The sequence below is a fragment of the Medicago sativa genome, chromosome 8 (assembly GCF_051527215.1).
Source record: "Medicago sativa cultivar Bolivia chromosome 8, Bolivia_mono, whole genome shotgun sequence".
In the NCBI taxonomy this organism is placed as follows: Eukaryota; Viridiplantae; Streptophyta; class Magnoliopsida; order Fabales; family Fabaceae; genus Medicago; species Medicago sativa.
The window spans coordinates 7,830,648-7,844,686 of NC_140756.1; the positions used below are offsets into that span (position 1 = coordinate 7,830,648).

General features: G+C 34.0%; 2 protein-coding genes across 2 annotated transcripts; both read right to left on the reverse strand.

Moving 5' to 3' along the window:
* Positions 1–888: 888 nt before the first annotated feature.
* On the reverse strand, positions 889–3,363 carry LOC146896621 (uncharacterized). Its single transcript, XM_085738373.1, has 7 exons — positions 3,250–3,363; positions 2,970–3,144; positions 2,679–2,873; positions 2,412–2,564; positions 2,101–2,298; positions 1,357–1,987; positions 889–1,241 (listed from the first exon to the last, which is right to left on the reverse strand). Exons 2-6 carry the CDS (start codon positions 3,076–3,078, stop codon positions 1,404–1,406), a joined length of 1,239 nt encoding a protein of 412 aa, XP_085594499.1. The 5' UTR covers positions 3,079–3,144; positions 3,250–3,363; the 3' UTR covers positions 889–1,241; positions 1,357–1,403.
* Positions 3,364–5,194: 1,831 nt separating this feature from the next.
* Positions 5,195–9,648, reverse strand: LOC146896622 (uncharacterized). Its single transcript, XM_085738375.1, has 10 exons — positions 9,368–9,648; positions 9,089–9,210; positions 8,756–8,989; positions 8,418–8,651; positions 8,138–8,320; positions 7,809–7,983; positions 7,453–7,602; positions 6,418–6,576; positions 5,449–5,926; positions 5,195–5,330 (listed from the first exon to the last, which is right to left on the reverse strand). Exons 2-6 carry the CDS (start codon positions 9,155–9,157, stop codon positions 7,816–7,818), a joined length of 888 nt encoding a protein of 295 aa, XP_085594501.1. The 5' UTR covers positions 9,158–9,210; positions 9,368–9,648; the 3' UTR covers positions 5,195–5,330; positions 5,449–5,926; positions 6,418–6,576; positions 7,453–7,602; positions 7,809–7,815.
* Between the last annotated feature and the right edge of the window lie 4,391 nt (positions 9,649–14,039).

Here is a 14,039-nt window from a genome sequence, read left to right on the forward strand (position 1 = left end):
TAGTTGTGAGTAATTTCCAATAGAGGTGGCTAAATGAAAGCATTGAGGTCGATCTAGCCTTGACCAAGCCCCAACAAATTTTGAATGTGCTAAAAAAATATCCCGCTTAGAGGAAAGAGAAAGAACAAGTTTAGTATCAGCCCAAACACAAACTAACATTAAACGATCTTAATTTATTATAGAAAGAATCATTTAACAAGATACAATTTGAGTTTATGATCAAGTCTTTGCATAAATTACTAATGTTGTGTACTTGTATGTTTTTTTTAGGGAAGCGTACTTATTATATTTGTTACGTTATTTTACATTCTCTTTAAAAATGGATCGGTGTTAACATGACATCCTAGGGGACACATGTCACAAGTCTTAATGTTGTGTATTTACTATATTTGTTCTATTATTTTAAATTCTTTTTTATAAACGGATTGGTACTTTAACATGACATCCGGGGACACATGTCACAAGTCTTCATGAAGAACAAGATGGACTTTCATGTTCAATACTAAAACAAAACATCAAAATAAAAAATATCTCGCGGATGTTATATTAGAGGAATCAAAATTGAACAATATATTAGTTCAAGTGATAAGAAATTTTGAGTCTTTAAGCAAATAGTTCAGAGTTTCATTTCTCAATCTTAAAAAAAATGGTTAAAAAGAAAAAAACTCACCATGTTCATGTCACATCTAATCAGCACATTATATTAAGGACTCTTGCAATTTAACGAAATTATATAAGCACTATTATAACATTTTAATATCGCATTTTCACCCCTACATTCATCTGGCTTTGTAGGTCATTTTTCTCTCATGTGGTCGAGGGACTTGTTTAGCCGCTCACCCTAGAAGCCACCCTAAATTTACTTACCTAGTAGCGCAAGAAGTGAAATAAACAATGAAAAGCACATGTGTATGAGGTATTTCAACATCCTAACAAAGTTTAAAATATTTATATGCCACAAATAAAATTATGTGCAGCATTTCGTTTAACTACCAAGTATTTTTAACTATAAGAACCAGTTTATATTAGATGCAAAGAGAGTTTTGCACCAAGTCTAAAAATTGGACATAAAGAAAGTTCCAAGTCCTTTGCTTCAATACCTCCAAACTCACTGAGATACTCATTCATAAATCCAAGTTAAAGTTCCTTGATAGGTCACTTTAGGCAACTTTTGTTACCTTCACCAACATCTTGAACCCCGTCTTTGATCAAAGATCCCATTTGAGCACCTTTAATGTATTCTGAAAGAAAAAAGAATTCTTAAACAGTTAACTTTAAAACCATAGTAAAGGAACAAGCACAAGTTTAAAGCAATTATAATTGTTTGAAAAATAGTTTTGCATTTATGGCACTTGCCATTTATACTCGAGGAGAAGACAACTAGGAGCAGGTAGAGAAGGCAACTATGTTGCTGAAGCGTTAGGGCTACTGCTAGCTTCCTGCTTACAACTTTTAGATTTGGCGGCAGTTGATGACTTGCTTGCTTTTAGAAGCTTCATCGGGGAAACTGATTTCTTCTTACTAGGGGTCACCTCAGATTTCACCTTACTCGGGGCAGCTTCAAATTTCTTCTTTCTAGGCGCAGCTTCAGATTTCTTCTTTCTACGCGCAGCTTCAGATTTCTTCTTACTAGGGGCCGCCTCAGATTTCACCTTACTCGGGGCAGCTTCAGATTTCTTCTTTCCAGGCGCAGCTTCAGATTTCTTCTTACTAGGGGCAGCCTCAGATTTCACCTTACTCGGGGAAGCTTGAGATTTCTTCTTACTAGGTGCGGCTTCAGATTTTATCTTACTAGGAGCAGCTTTAGATTTCTTCTTACTAGGGGCGGCTTGAATTAATAATAGAGGAGAAGACAACTCTGTTCCATAAGAGTGACCAATATTACCCATTGTGATTTGTAAATTAGAATTACTGGCCTTAGGAGCAGCTTGTTTCTTAGGGACAGCTTGTTTCTTAGGGGCAGCTTGTTTCTTCATACTAGGAGCACCTTGAGAAGATAATTTAAAAGAAGACAACAATGTTTCAGAAGAGTGATCAAAATTATCAATTTGATTTGCAAATTATAACTATCCATTATATATTCTTGGATTTTAGAGTTACCGGGATCGAATGACCAAGAAGACTTAGATGAGCTCGTCGCATGACTATTTTTAGAGCCATTGCCTGCTGCCTTCTTACCACTTACAGTTTTGGTGGCAGCCGGTGGCTTGGATGCACGTACCAACTTCTTAGGGGCATCTGCTTTCTTCTTAAAAGATATAGATTGAGAAAATAATGAACTACCCATGATAGGAGCATCTGAAGAAGATAATTTAAAAGAAGACAACAATGTTTCAGAAGAGTGATCAAAATTATCCATTTGATTTGCAAATTATAACTACCCATTATAGATTCTTGGATTTTAGAATTACCAGAATCTAATAACTGCGAAGGCCTAGAGGAGCTTGTCACATGGCTATTTTTGGAGCTACTACCCGCTGCCTTCTTACCAACAGTTTTGGTGGCAGCTGCTTTCTTCTTAAAAGAGACGGATTGAGAAAATAATGAACTGCCCAGAAGAGCACCTGGAGAAGAAAATTTAAAAGAAGACAACAGTGTTTCAGAAGAGTGATCATAGTTATAAAATTTAATTTGAAAATTAGAACTAATCATTATCCAATCTTGGATTTTAGAGTTACCTGCATCTAATGACAAAGAAGGCTTAGAGGAGCTAGTTCCATGGCTATTTTTAGAGCCACTACCGGCTGCCTTCTTACGACTTACAGTTTTGGCGGCAGCTGGTGGCTTGGATGCATTTGTCAACCTCAAAGGGGCATCAACTTTCTTCGTAAAAGAGACAGATTGAGAAAATAATGAACTACTCATAAGAGCACCTGGAGAAGACAATTAGAAAGAAGACAATAATGTTTCAGAAGAGTGATCAAAATTATCAAATTTAATAATTATCGATTCTTGGATTTTGGAGTTACCTGAAACTAATGACAAAGGAGGAGCTCGTCGCATGGCTACTTTTAGAGCCAATGCCCACAGCCTTCTTACCAGTTGCAGTTTTGGCGGCAGCTGGTGCCTTGGAAGCATGTATGAAATCTGATTTCTTCTTGAAAGAGACAGATTGAGAAAATAATGAACTTCCCATAAGAGCACCTGGAGAAAACAATTTAAAATAAGACACCAATGTTTCAGAAGAGTGATCAAATTTAATTTGAAAATTACCACTACCCATTATTGATTCTTGGATTTTAAAGTTACCTGAATCTAACGACAGAGAAGGCTTAGAGGAGCTTGTCCCAGGGATATTTTTGGAGCCACTACCTGCTGCCTTCTTACCACGTGCATGCATGCATGCATGGTATCTGCTTTCTTCTTAAAAGAGACGGATTGAGAAAATAATGAGCTACCCATAAGAGCACCTGACGAAGATAATTTAGAAGAAAACAATGTTTCAGAAGAGTGATCAAATTATAAAATTTGATTTGCAAACTAAAACTACACATTATTGATTCTTGGATTTTAGGGTTACCGGAATCTAATGACTGAGAAGGCTTAGAGGAGCTCGTCGCATGACTATTTTTGGAGCCACTACCCGCTGCCTTCTTACCACTTACAGTTTTGGTGGCAGCTGGTGGCTTCGATGCATCTGTAAACCTCATAGAGGCACCTGCTTTCTTCTTACAAGAGACAGATTGTATTGCAGCTGATTTATTCTTACTAAGAGTAGCTCTAGAATATAATTGAGAAGCCGAAAACCCTATACCAAAAGACTGACCAACATTATCCATTTCAATTTGCAAATTAGAACTACCCATAGTAGATTCTTGGATTTTGGAGTTAACAGGCTCTGATAGCCGAGAAGGCCGAGAGAAGACCTTCAAATGACTATTTGTAGCTTCTGATTGTGTGGCAGACCAAGTACTACTTTCAAATACACTCTCCCTGGAACCTAGGTTAGGTTCTGGAAAAAATGTAAAAGGTACCTCAATTCCACGAGATATATCAATATTATCAAAGCGTGCCTGTAATAAAACATAATTATAACATCAGTTAAAACAATCTTCTGGGGAAAAAATTTCGATGTAGTGACTTTAGCATGGAGTTTGAACTCTAAATTCTAGTTACCGTCTTAGCACTTTTAAAATTTGCGGAAGTTGGAGGTGTTTGTGCAGTTGATTTCCTCTTATTAAGGGTAGCTACATCAACTTTTTCTAAGCATGCCTGTAATATAACATAGTTATCGCATCAGTAAATCTTCTGGAAAAAAAAAATGTCAATGTAGTCAGTAGAGCATGGAGTTCAACTGGAAATTATAGCTACCTTCTTCACACTTTCAAAATTAGCGGAAGTTGGCGGTGTTGGGGAAGTTAGTTTCCTCTTATTAGGGGTATCTTGATAAAATAATGGAGAAGATAATTGTATTCCCGTTGAGTGATATTGATTATCTATTTTATTTTGCAAATTAGAACTAGCCATAGTAGATCCTTTATATTTAGAGTTGTCGTGCTCTAATGACTGAGAAGAATGAGAGGAGGCCTTATTTGTAGCATTTGATTGTGTATCGTACCAAGTACTACTTTCAAATGTACTACTTTTCAAACCTATGCCAGATTCACGAAACAAGGTAAAAGGTGCCTCAGTTCTACTTGGTATATTGATATTATCCGAGTGTGCCTGTAATAAATTGGAGTTATCACATTAGTATAATTTTCAGAAAAACTATCAATGTAGTAAGAAGAGCAATGAATGACCATAAGAATTGATTATAAACGTATAAAAACGTAAAAGTTTACCTGATTCATGGATGATGAATTGCAAACGTTAGCTGCCTTTGTAGCCCTTTCGAAAATAGTGGAAGTTGGTGGCTTGCTATTTGTAGCTTCTGATTGTGCACCATACACCGTGCTACTTTCAAATGTACTCCTTCAACCTATGCCAGATTCACAAAACGGGGTAAAAGGTGACTCAGTTCTACTTGAGATATTGATATTATCCAAGTGTGCCTGTAATAAGGTGAACTTATCACATTAGTATAATCTTCCAAAAACTATTTATGTAGCCATAAGTGCAATGAATGACCATTAACCATTGATTATAAACGTATCAAAACATAAAAGTACCTGATTCATGAAAGCTGAATTGAAAACGTTGGCGGCCTTTTTAGCACTTTCGTAAATAGTGGAAGTTGGTGGCTTGTGTGGATTGCTATTTGTAGCTTCTGATTGTGCACCACACACTTTACTACTTTCAAATGTACTCCTCGAGCCTATGCCAGATTCACGAAACAGTGTAAAAGGTGCCTTGGTTCTACTTCGTATATTGATATTATCCGAGTGTGTCTGTAATAAAGTGTACTTATCACTTTAGTTTAATCTTCAGAAAACAATCAAAGTAGTCATAAGAGAAATCGATGACCGTAACCTTCGATTATAAAGGTTTCTAAACATAAAAATTTACCTGATTCATGGAAAATGAATTGCAAACGCTAGGTGCCTTCTTAGCACTTTCAAAATTAGTGGAAATTGGTGGCTTGCATGGTTTGCTCTTTGTAGCAGATTCACGAAACAAGCTAAAAGCTGCCTCAGTCCTACTTGTTATATCGTAACTATCCAAGTTTTCCTGTAATGAAGTGTATTTATCACATTACATCATTTTTTAAATTATGTGATACCAAATGGTAACCAACACTGGGCAGACATTCAGACACATCCTAGAATAGGATACCGAGCAAAATGAAGTCATTTAAGAAATTAGAAAATATGATATCAACATGCTTCAGTAATCAGTAAATGACAAATAACATCTTATACAAACCACAACTTCAGGAATGGTTTGATTTGTCTTCCCCTGTTACTTTTTTACTAACATCGTCACCAACTATCATTAAATCATCAGAGTCGTCGTCATCGTCAATGTCAATCGCATCGTACAGAACCTACAAAAGTAGGTTACAATTAATATATGCGAGAAACATAATAGACAGACTATGTGACACATTCATACGACATAATATAGAAAATAAAAGAGCACTACATTATATTAACCAATACAGCAGTTCTTATGCATTTTAACACTAAACAAAAAGAGAAAACTATGGTAAGATCGTGATTCCTCCATTTTATTTTTAGCTAATTATACAAGAGATAACTCCAGTACTCTTTTTTGCGAGGGTACCTATTGTGGAACCTTGGATTTTACAGTTTCTATGCTCAAATGAATAAGAAGGCTGAGCGGAGTATGTCAGATGACTATCCTTAGCATATGATCGCATATCATACCAAGGACTGTGTTTAAATGTACTCTTCTTCAAAACTAGGTCATATTCTAACAACCAGGTAAAAGGTGCTCACCTATGGAAGGTATATCAACATTAATTAAATTATGTGATACCGAAGAGTAACAATTAAAAGATTCAATCCCACTTACTGGTCCAAAACTTTTCACGGCAGGCTGGGAAAAAGTATAATCGGACACTTCTTGATGAATGGCTTCAATTGATTTCCCTTGGTTGCTTTTACTAACTTCTTCGCCAATCATCATTAAATCATCAGAGTCGTCGCCATCTTCAGATGATAGATAAGAGTCCTGACATTCAACATTGATTAAATTAGAGGACTCAATCCCACTCGATGGTCCAAAATATTCCATGCTAGGCTGACAAAAGTATATTCAGACACTTGCTAAAAGGGGATTTGGGAAAAATGTTAAAATCAATTACAATCAAGAAAAGATAATATTAATCTACTGCAAAAAATAACAAATAACATTATCCAAACCACAACTTGATGAAAGACTTCATTTGCTTCAGTTTGTTGATTTTACAAACTTCTTCACCAGACATCTCAAAATCCTTACGGTCATAGCCATCTCCATATGATATATCAGAGCCATGACAGTCAATATTGATTAAGTCATGTGATACCAAAGGGTAAGCATTAGAAGTCTCGGTCCCACTAACCATTCCAGAATTTTCCATGCCAGACTGACATAAATTATTATCATACACTTCCTCAAAGGATTACGAGCAAAATTTTAGAATCATTTACAAGTTAAATAAGGTTAAATCAATCTGCTGCAAGAAAGGACTAATAAAATCTTATATAAACCACAACTTGATGAATGGCTTCAATTGTTTTCCCCTTGGTTCTTTTACTATCTTAGTCACTAATTATTACTAAAGTCATAGCCATTGTCATGTGAGATAAGAGCCATGACATTCGACGTTGGTTAAATAATGAAAGAGCAAAGGGAGGGACATTAAACGACTCAATCCCATACACTGGTTCAACATTTTCCGCGCAAGGCTAACAGAAAGTATGATCAAATACTTACTAAAAAGGATGTTGGGCAAACTATTAGAATCATTTATAGGTCAAAAATTAGAATGTCAATCTGCTGCAAGAAACGACAAATATAACTATTACAAACAACAATTTGATGAATGATTTCAATTGTCTTTACCTTGTTACTTTCACTAACTTCTTCATCAAGTATCTCTAAATCCTCGGAGTCATCGCCATCGTCAAATGATAGATAAGAGTTGTGACCATCAACACTGATTGAATTATTTGAAACCACAGGGGAGCCATTAGAATACTCATTTGCAGTTATCTGTCCAGAATTTTCCACATCAAGTTGACAAACAGTATTATCAGATGCTTTCTGGAAAAGGATTCTAGTAAAAAAATGTTAGAATCATTTATATTATAGGTCAAAAATCACCAATGTCATTCTGCTGCACGAAATGACAAATAATTAATACAAACCACAATTTGATGATGGCTTCAAATGTCTTTCCCTTGTTAGTTTTACTAAACCTCTTCATCAAGTATCCTCAGAGTCATCAACATGGTCAAATGATACATAAGAGTCGTGGCCATCAACACTGATTGAATTATTTGATACCGCAGGGGAGCCATTAGAATACTCATCCGCAGTTATTTCACCAAAATTTTGCATGCCAACTTGATAAACAGTATTATCAGAAGCATTCTGGAAAAGAATTTCAGGCAAAATGTTAGAATCATTTACATTATAGGTCAAAAATTACAATGTCATTCTGCTGCATGAAATGACAAATAAAAACTAATACAAACCACAATTCGATGAATGGCTTCAACGTATTTCCCTTGTTACTTTTACTAACCTTTTCATCAAGTATCTCTAAATCCCCGGAGTCATCACCATCGTCGACTGATAGATGTGCCCCGTGAACATGAACACTGATTGAATTATTTGATACCACAGGGGAGCCGTTAGAATACTCATTCGCAGATATTTGACCAATATTTTCTACGCCATGTTGACAAACAGTATTATCAGATGCATTCTGGAAAAGGATTTCGAGTAAAATGTTAGAATCATTTATATGTAAAAAATTAGAATGTCAATCTGCTGCAAGAAAATAAATAACAACTAATACAGACCACAATTTGATGAGTTGCTGCAATTGTCTTTCTCTTATTACTTTTAGTAACTTCTTCACCGAGTATAACTAAATCCTCGGAGTCATCACCATCGCCACATGATAGAATAGAGCCATGACCATCAACACTGATTGAATTATGTAATACCATAGAGTAGCATTTAGAAGATTCAATCGCAGTTATTTGTCCCAAATCTTCCACACCAATTTGACACGCAGTATTTTCAGATGCATTCTGGAAAAGAATTTCAAGTAAAATGTTAGAATCATTTATATTGTCGGTAAAAAATTACAATGTCAGTCTGCTGCAAGAACTGACAAATAACAACTAATACAAACCTCGACCTGATGAATTGCTGCAATTGTCTTTCTCTTGTTACTTTTACTAACTTCTTCACCAAGTATCACTAAATCCTCGGACTCATCGCCATTGGCACATGATAGATTAGAACCATGAGCATCAATATTGATTGAATCATGTAATACCATAGAGTAGCAATTTGAAGACTTAGTCGCAGTTATTTGTCCCAAATTTTCCTCGCCAGGTTGACAAACAGTATTAACAGATGCATCCTGTTAAAGGATTTTGAGTAAAAGAAATTAGAATCACTTACAGGTTAGAAAAGATAATATTAATCTACTACAAGAAATAACAAATAGCTTGATACATACCACTACTTGATGAATGGTTTCACTTGTCTTCCCCTTGTTACTTTTGCTAACCTTTTCACCAATTATCATAAATCTTCTGAGTCATCGCCATTGTCAGTGTCAAATACATCAAGCAAAATGGCCTACAAAAGGTAAAATACAATCTTCGTGTATGAGAAAATAAAAATAGAAACTTTAGTTGCTTTTGTAAATCATGGCAAAATTAAAAAAGGTTGAAATTTATTATATCAAAGAAATCCAGAGCTTGTGCAATTTCGGACTAAACAATAAGCATAATACCTTGGTAAGATCATCTTTCATCTATTGTATTTTTTCTTTAAATACACAAGATTACAAGCTCCAATACTTTTCCTTTTTGTGAGGGTAGCAATATCTTAACACTTAGTGTTCATTATGTGTCTATGCACCTCACTTACTTTAAATATAAACTTTTTCTATTTGCATTTTAATTAAATAAATTTATAAATGGGATTGGTGTTTAAAATTTAGCTTGTAGTGTCTAAAGAAACCGGAGCTTTGAAAGAACAAAGAGTGCCAAAGTAATGTCCGTAAGAACAATCAAAGAGGAATCAATAGGTTATTGGGCCATTTGTTATAATTGAGCCAAGAGTGGTTTAGTCTATTTATATTTCACTATATATTCGCTTGTAACCTTATTGCGAAATGTTATGCAATTCATAGAAACCCTAGCCGCCTCTGTTAGGTTTCTCTCAAATTCTCCATATTGTTAACAATTAGATCTTGATCCAACGACCACAGTTATGCCCGACTTTTGAATGTGTGAAACTTTTGACTATAGACATACTTGGTCCGAGAGATAGGCACGGTTTTTTTTTCCGTTTTTATATGATAAGATCGTTCAATCAGGTAAAAGAAATGTGTTTGTCTACATTTCTCATAAAAAAAACTATTGATCTTTAATTGAAAACCTAATACTACACATTATTCAAATTAAACAAGGAAAAGAACAAATTTATACTGAAACCTATGACTCATTGACACTTACACGTCAACACTGGGTAGTACTCTGATAAACAATAATTTACAACTAGAAAACCAAAGTTAAATTTAATACCAAAATGGCTTACTTTGTTGAATAGAGAGGTTACAGATTTGGGAACGGCAGCAGCGGTCGGCCTCCTCCTCAATCGGCTGGAAGTTTGGAGACGAACTCCTCCTGGTTGTTGGTCTTTTCGGATCATCTCCGAATGACGCAATAACCGATGATGATACAATTACAGAGTGTTCTTTAAATTTCAATCCAATTATATTCAATCATCACTGAAATGAACGTAGCATAACCAATTCTCATATGCTTTCCGCGCTTAGTGTTCTTTCAAAATCTCATTTCTTAACGTTAACCCTTATTATTAGTAGTATAAGTTTTTTTAACTTGATTAAATAAATTGGACTGATTAGCGATAATTATTGAAATTTGTTGATTGATATTCTCCTTAATCGGCGGGAGAAGAGAGTTTGCACTTTGCACAGAGCAGTTGCTTATGCCGCGTTTTGTTCATTCAAATTGAGATTAATTATTTGGAAAAGGAAAAGATATAATGTGGCATTGATTAGCAATCAAATTTAATTTGAATTTCCAATCTTAGCAATTTAATTTAATTTTGGTTTTGTTTCAACTCCTTAAAGTGATTATAATTCATAAGACCCCGTTTGTTATAGCTTTTTTAAGAAAAAAATCACTTTTTTTAAACAAATAATCACTTTTAAGAGTTTTGCATCCGTTTGTTATGATTTTTAAAAAAATCGAGAATCTAAAAATAATCTAAAAACGGCTTCAAATGAGAAGTTTGTTAGGAGCACTTAAAATAAAATAGATTTTTTTTAGAGGAGAGAGAAAATATAATTTAAAAGATTGAACTAATTTTGTAACAAAAAATCCCTTTTATATAGTTGTATCCAAACAAACTAGATTATTTGTTTAAAAAAGGTGATAAACAAACGCAAAATAGATTACGATTTTTCATATAATCTCTAAAATATAATCTCTAAATTATTTTATATCAAAATCACTTTTATTTTAATCCGTAACAAACGGCCCCTTTGTGTTCCCAGGAAACATTTTAGACATTTAGCAACCATCCAAATACCTAGTTGTTGTTCTTCATCATCATTGAGACATTGATGCAAGGCAAGTTGAGAGAAAGAGATAGTAATGTAAACGTGTGATACTGGTAATAAATGAAAAATATTTGTTTTGCTACTCCAAAAAGGAAATAGAGAGCATATAAATTAAGTAATTTCTAGCCTTAGATTGAATTACAATAGATGGTTAAGATTTGGTGTCAAAATTTAGTTTGACGCCATGGTGTCATTTGATCTTATCCCTATATATATATATCATACTATATATAAAAGTTGCCCCAAGCTATAATTTTCGCCCTAATTTTTCGAAGCCCTAATGATATTAATTCTTGTTTTACCCTATTCCAAACTTTAATTATGAAAAATAAAAAGAAAAATTAAAAGAAAAATAAGGCTTTTCATCTCTTTGCGCTACAAACATGGGTGTTTCCGCTAAACCCTAACTGTTTGCGCTACAAATAAGGCTTTTTTTGTTTTCATCTGTGCACAATTCTTCCGAAACCACAAATAGATCAAACACGCAAATAGAAAACGGATAAACGAGATAAAGATGAGAAAAAATACGGAAATATCTCAAATTGTTGTTTTGGCGTATAAGTTGTTTCCTATCACACATAAAGCCGCAAATCAAACAAAAGACTTGCTTCCTATATTGTTTCCAACCCTAACAAAAATTCGTTCTCCTTTTCTTGACCTATGGCCGGAAGAAACATGGAAAATCTCCTATCCTATCACTCGCCTAACCGGTATTATTTTTGCCGTTTTATGTAACTATTTTTTGCCGATGTTTATATTATTTTTGTTTCCTTGCAATTTATGCATAACCAATATTTCACTCTCCTTCATTGACAGGTCCTCTATTAACAAACCCAATTTCGGATTATGACAAGGCAATCAACAAGCTACAACTCAAATACGTAACATACATCGTCGACTATGACGTCGAAACCGTGAGTATACTTTCCTCTTTGTTCAACTATCCTTTTCCTTGATTTGTATAATGTTCTTTGCTTATAATTAAACTTTTGTACTTTTGTGTTTTTGGTCTCTTATTTAATTTTTTTCTCGTGCACTTCTTTATATAGATTGATTTGTGTGCGCTATCCCCGTTACATATATAAGAATGCCACTCTTTCCATGCTTCTTTAAAATATCACTTTATCTATAAAAGTTAACCCGAAAGCTTATTTTAGCCCTAATTTTAACCTAAATCCTATTGCATAAATTTACCGTTTTAACCCTAAAGCTTAATTACGATTTGTTTAACCCTATTAACCCTTTTTTTGTTGAAACAAATCGGACATAATCTCTGTTTCCCTATTAACCCTATTTTTTTTTGTTGAAACAGATTGGACCTAATCTCCTATTTCCCTATCAACCCTATTTTTCCGTTGAAACAAATCGGCCCTAATTTTCACACCTTTTACTAAATGGAGTCCATCCTATAACAGCTTTCCTCCTATTTTGTTTCCAACACAAAAATCGTACAAATAAAATCGATAATCATAAAAAAAAATCTATTTTTCGATTAGCTACATTCCTATAACAAAACTCTATTTTGCCGATAAACCGATAAACATGAAAAAAAAAACAAATCACTCCTATTAACAAATTGCTCCTATTTGTTTGGAAGACAAAAATCATTTGGTTGGTAAACGAGATAAACATAAAAAATAAAAAAATCACTTCTATTAACAGATTGTTCCTATTTTGTTTGCACTCTAAGAATCGTTTCCTACTAAACAGATAAACATTAAAAAAAAAACAAACCACTCCTATTATTTCCTTTAAACGAGATCGCTCCTATCCTTTCCAACCTAATTATTTGCGTGAGTATGCAATGTTTCATCTTTTGACAAATCCTTTCTTTTTCCGTTAATAAATTTGAGAAAAGCAATGTTTCATTTGCGTGAGTATGCAAATCCTTTCTTTTTCCATTCTATTTCACGATCATTTGTTCTTCTCCCACTATCTCTTCAATTCTCATCCTTCCCATTCTATGACACGCCATCATGATGAAGAAATATCTCATGTTTTCTTCGACACCGACTTATATCTCTATTTTCTAATTATTACTTCTGTAATTTCTCTTTGGTATCGACTTTTCATATCGATTGGAGAAATATTTTGGTAGTACGAATGATAGATTTTGAGATAAACAATTTAGGCAATTTTCATGAGTAATGGATTCTAAATATTTTTTTTAAGCTCATTTGAATCAATATGTTACGTTTCTCACCGCCATACCTTTTTTAAATTGTGATGCACGAATCCTTTTTATTTTATTTTTTTCATATTTTTTCTAATTCAAACAATTTGTTGTTTCTCTTATTGTTTTTTGGAAATGTGATAGGTGAGTGAATTGATATATTGATAGGTTGCTCAATATCTCCAAAAAGTGATGCTCATATAGAGTATGGAATCCTTTGATTTTGGTAGAAGGTTGTTGTTAAGAAAGAAATAGAGAAAACGAAAATGCACGACAATCAAATGCAGTTTCGATGATAGCTTTAGCTTTCTTATATAAGCAACTTGCTTGGGAATAAAGTGAGTTTTTTCTTACTTTACCGGATTACAATCACTTTATTTCCTTATGATGTATAATTTTGTATAATGCAATACAACTCTAGCTAGATGAAAATTCATTGTGTTACGTGTTTTACATCTTCTTCATCATTATAAATGGTATTATTATTATTATAGTACTAGCATGGAGTACGCTTAGTGCCCAAATGTAGGGATACGATAACCGGTTGGAGTAAGTTGATGAATGATGATGATGGCTGATGGTTGATTGTAATCTCTTAGGTTGATGTGGTCTCTAGGTACCAAAGTTGTTTCCATTACG

Excerpts from the sequence above, each read along its gene's own strand:
- LOC146896621 (XM_085738373.1), bottom strand. The coding sequence starts at position 3,078 with ATGCTTCCAAGGCACCAGCTGCCGCCAAAACTGCAACTGGTAAGAAGG. Across the intron at positions 2,565-2,678 it reads TTCTTTGTCATTAGATGCAG|GTGCTCTTCTGGGCAGTTCA; the intron begins GTAACTCTAAAA and ends TTTCTTCTCCAG. Across the intron at positions 1,988-2,100 it reads TTCTTGGTCATTCGATCCCG|GTGCTCCTAGTATGAAGAAA; the intron begins GTAACTCTAAAA and ends TATCTTCTCAAG.
- LOC146896622 (XM_085738375.1), bottom strand. The coding sequence starts at position 9,157 with ATGATAATTGGTGAAAAGGTTAGCAAAAGTAACAAGGGGAAGACAAGT. Across the intron at positions 8,990-9,088 it reads AAACCATTCATCAAGTAGTG|GATGCATCTGTTAATACTGT; the intron begins GTATGTATCAAG and ends ATCCTTTAACAG. Across the intron at positions 8,652-8,755 it reads CAGCAATTCATCAGGTCGAG|AATGCATCTGAAAATACTGC; the intron begins GTTTGTATTAGT and ends ATTCTTTTCCAG.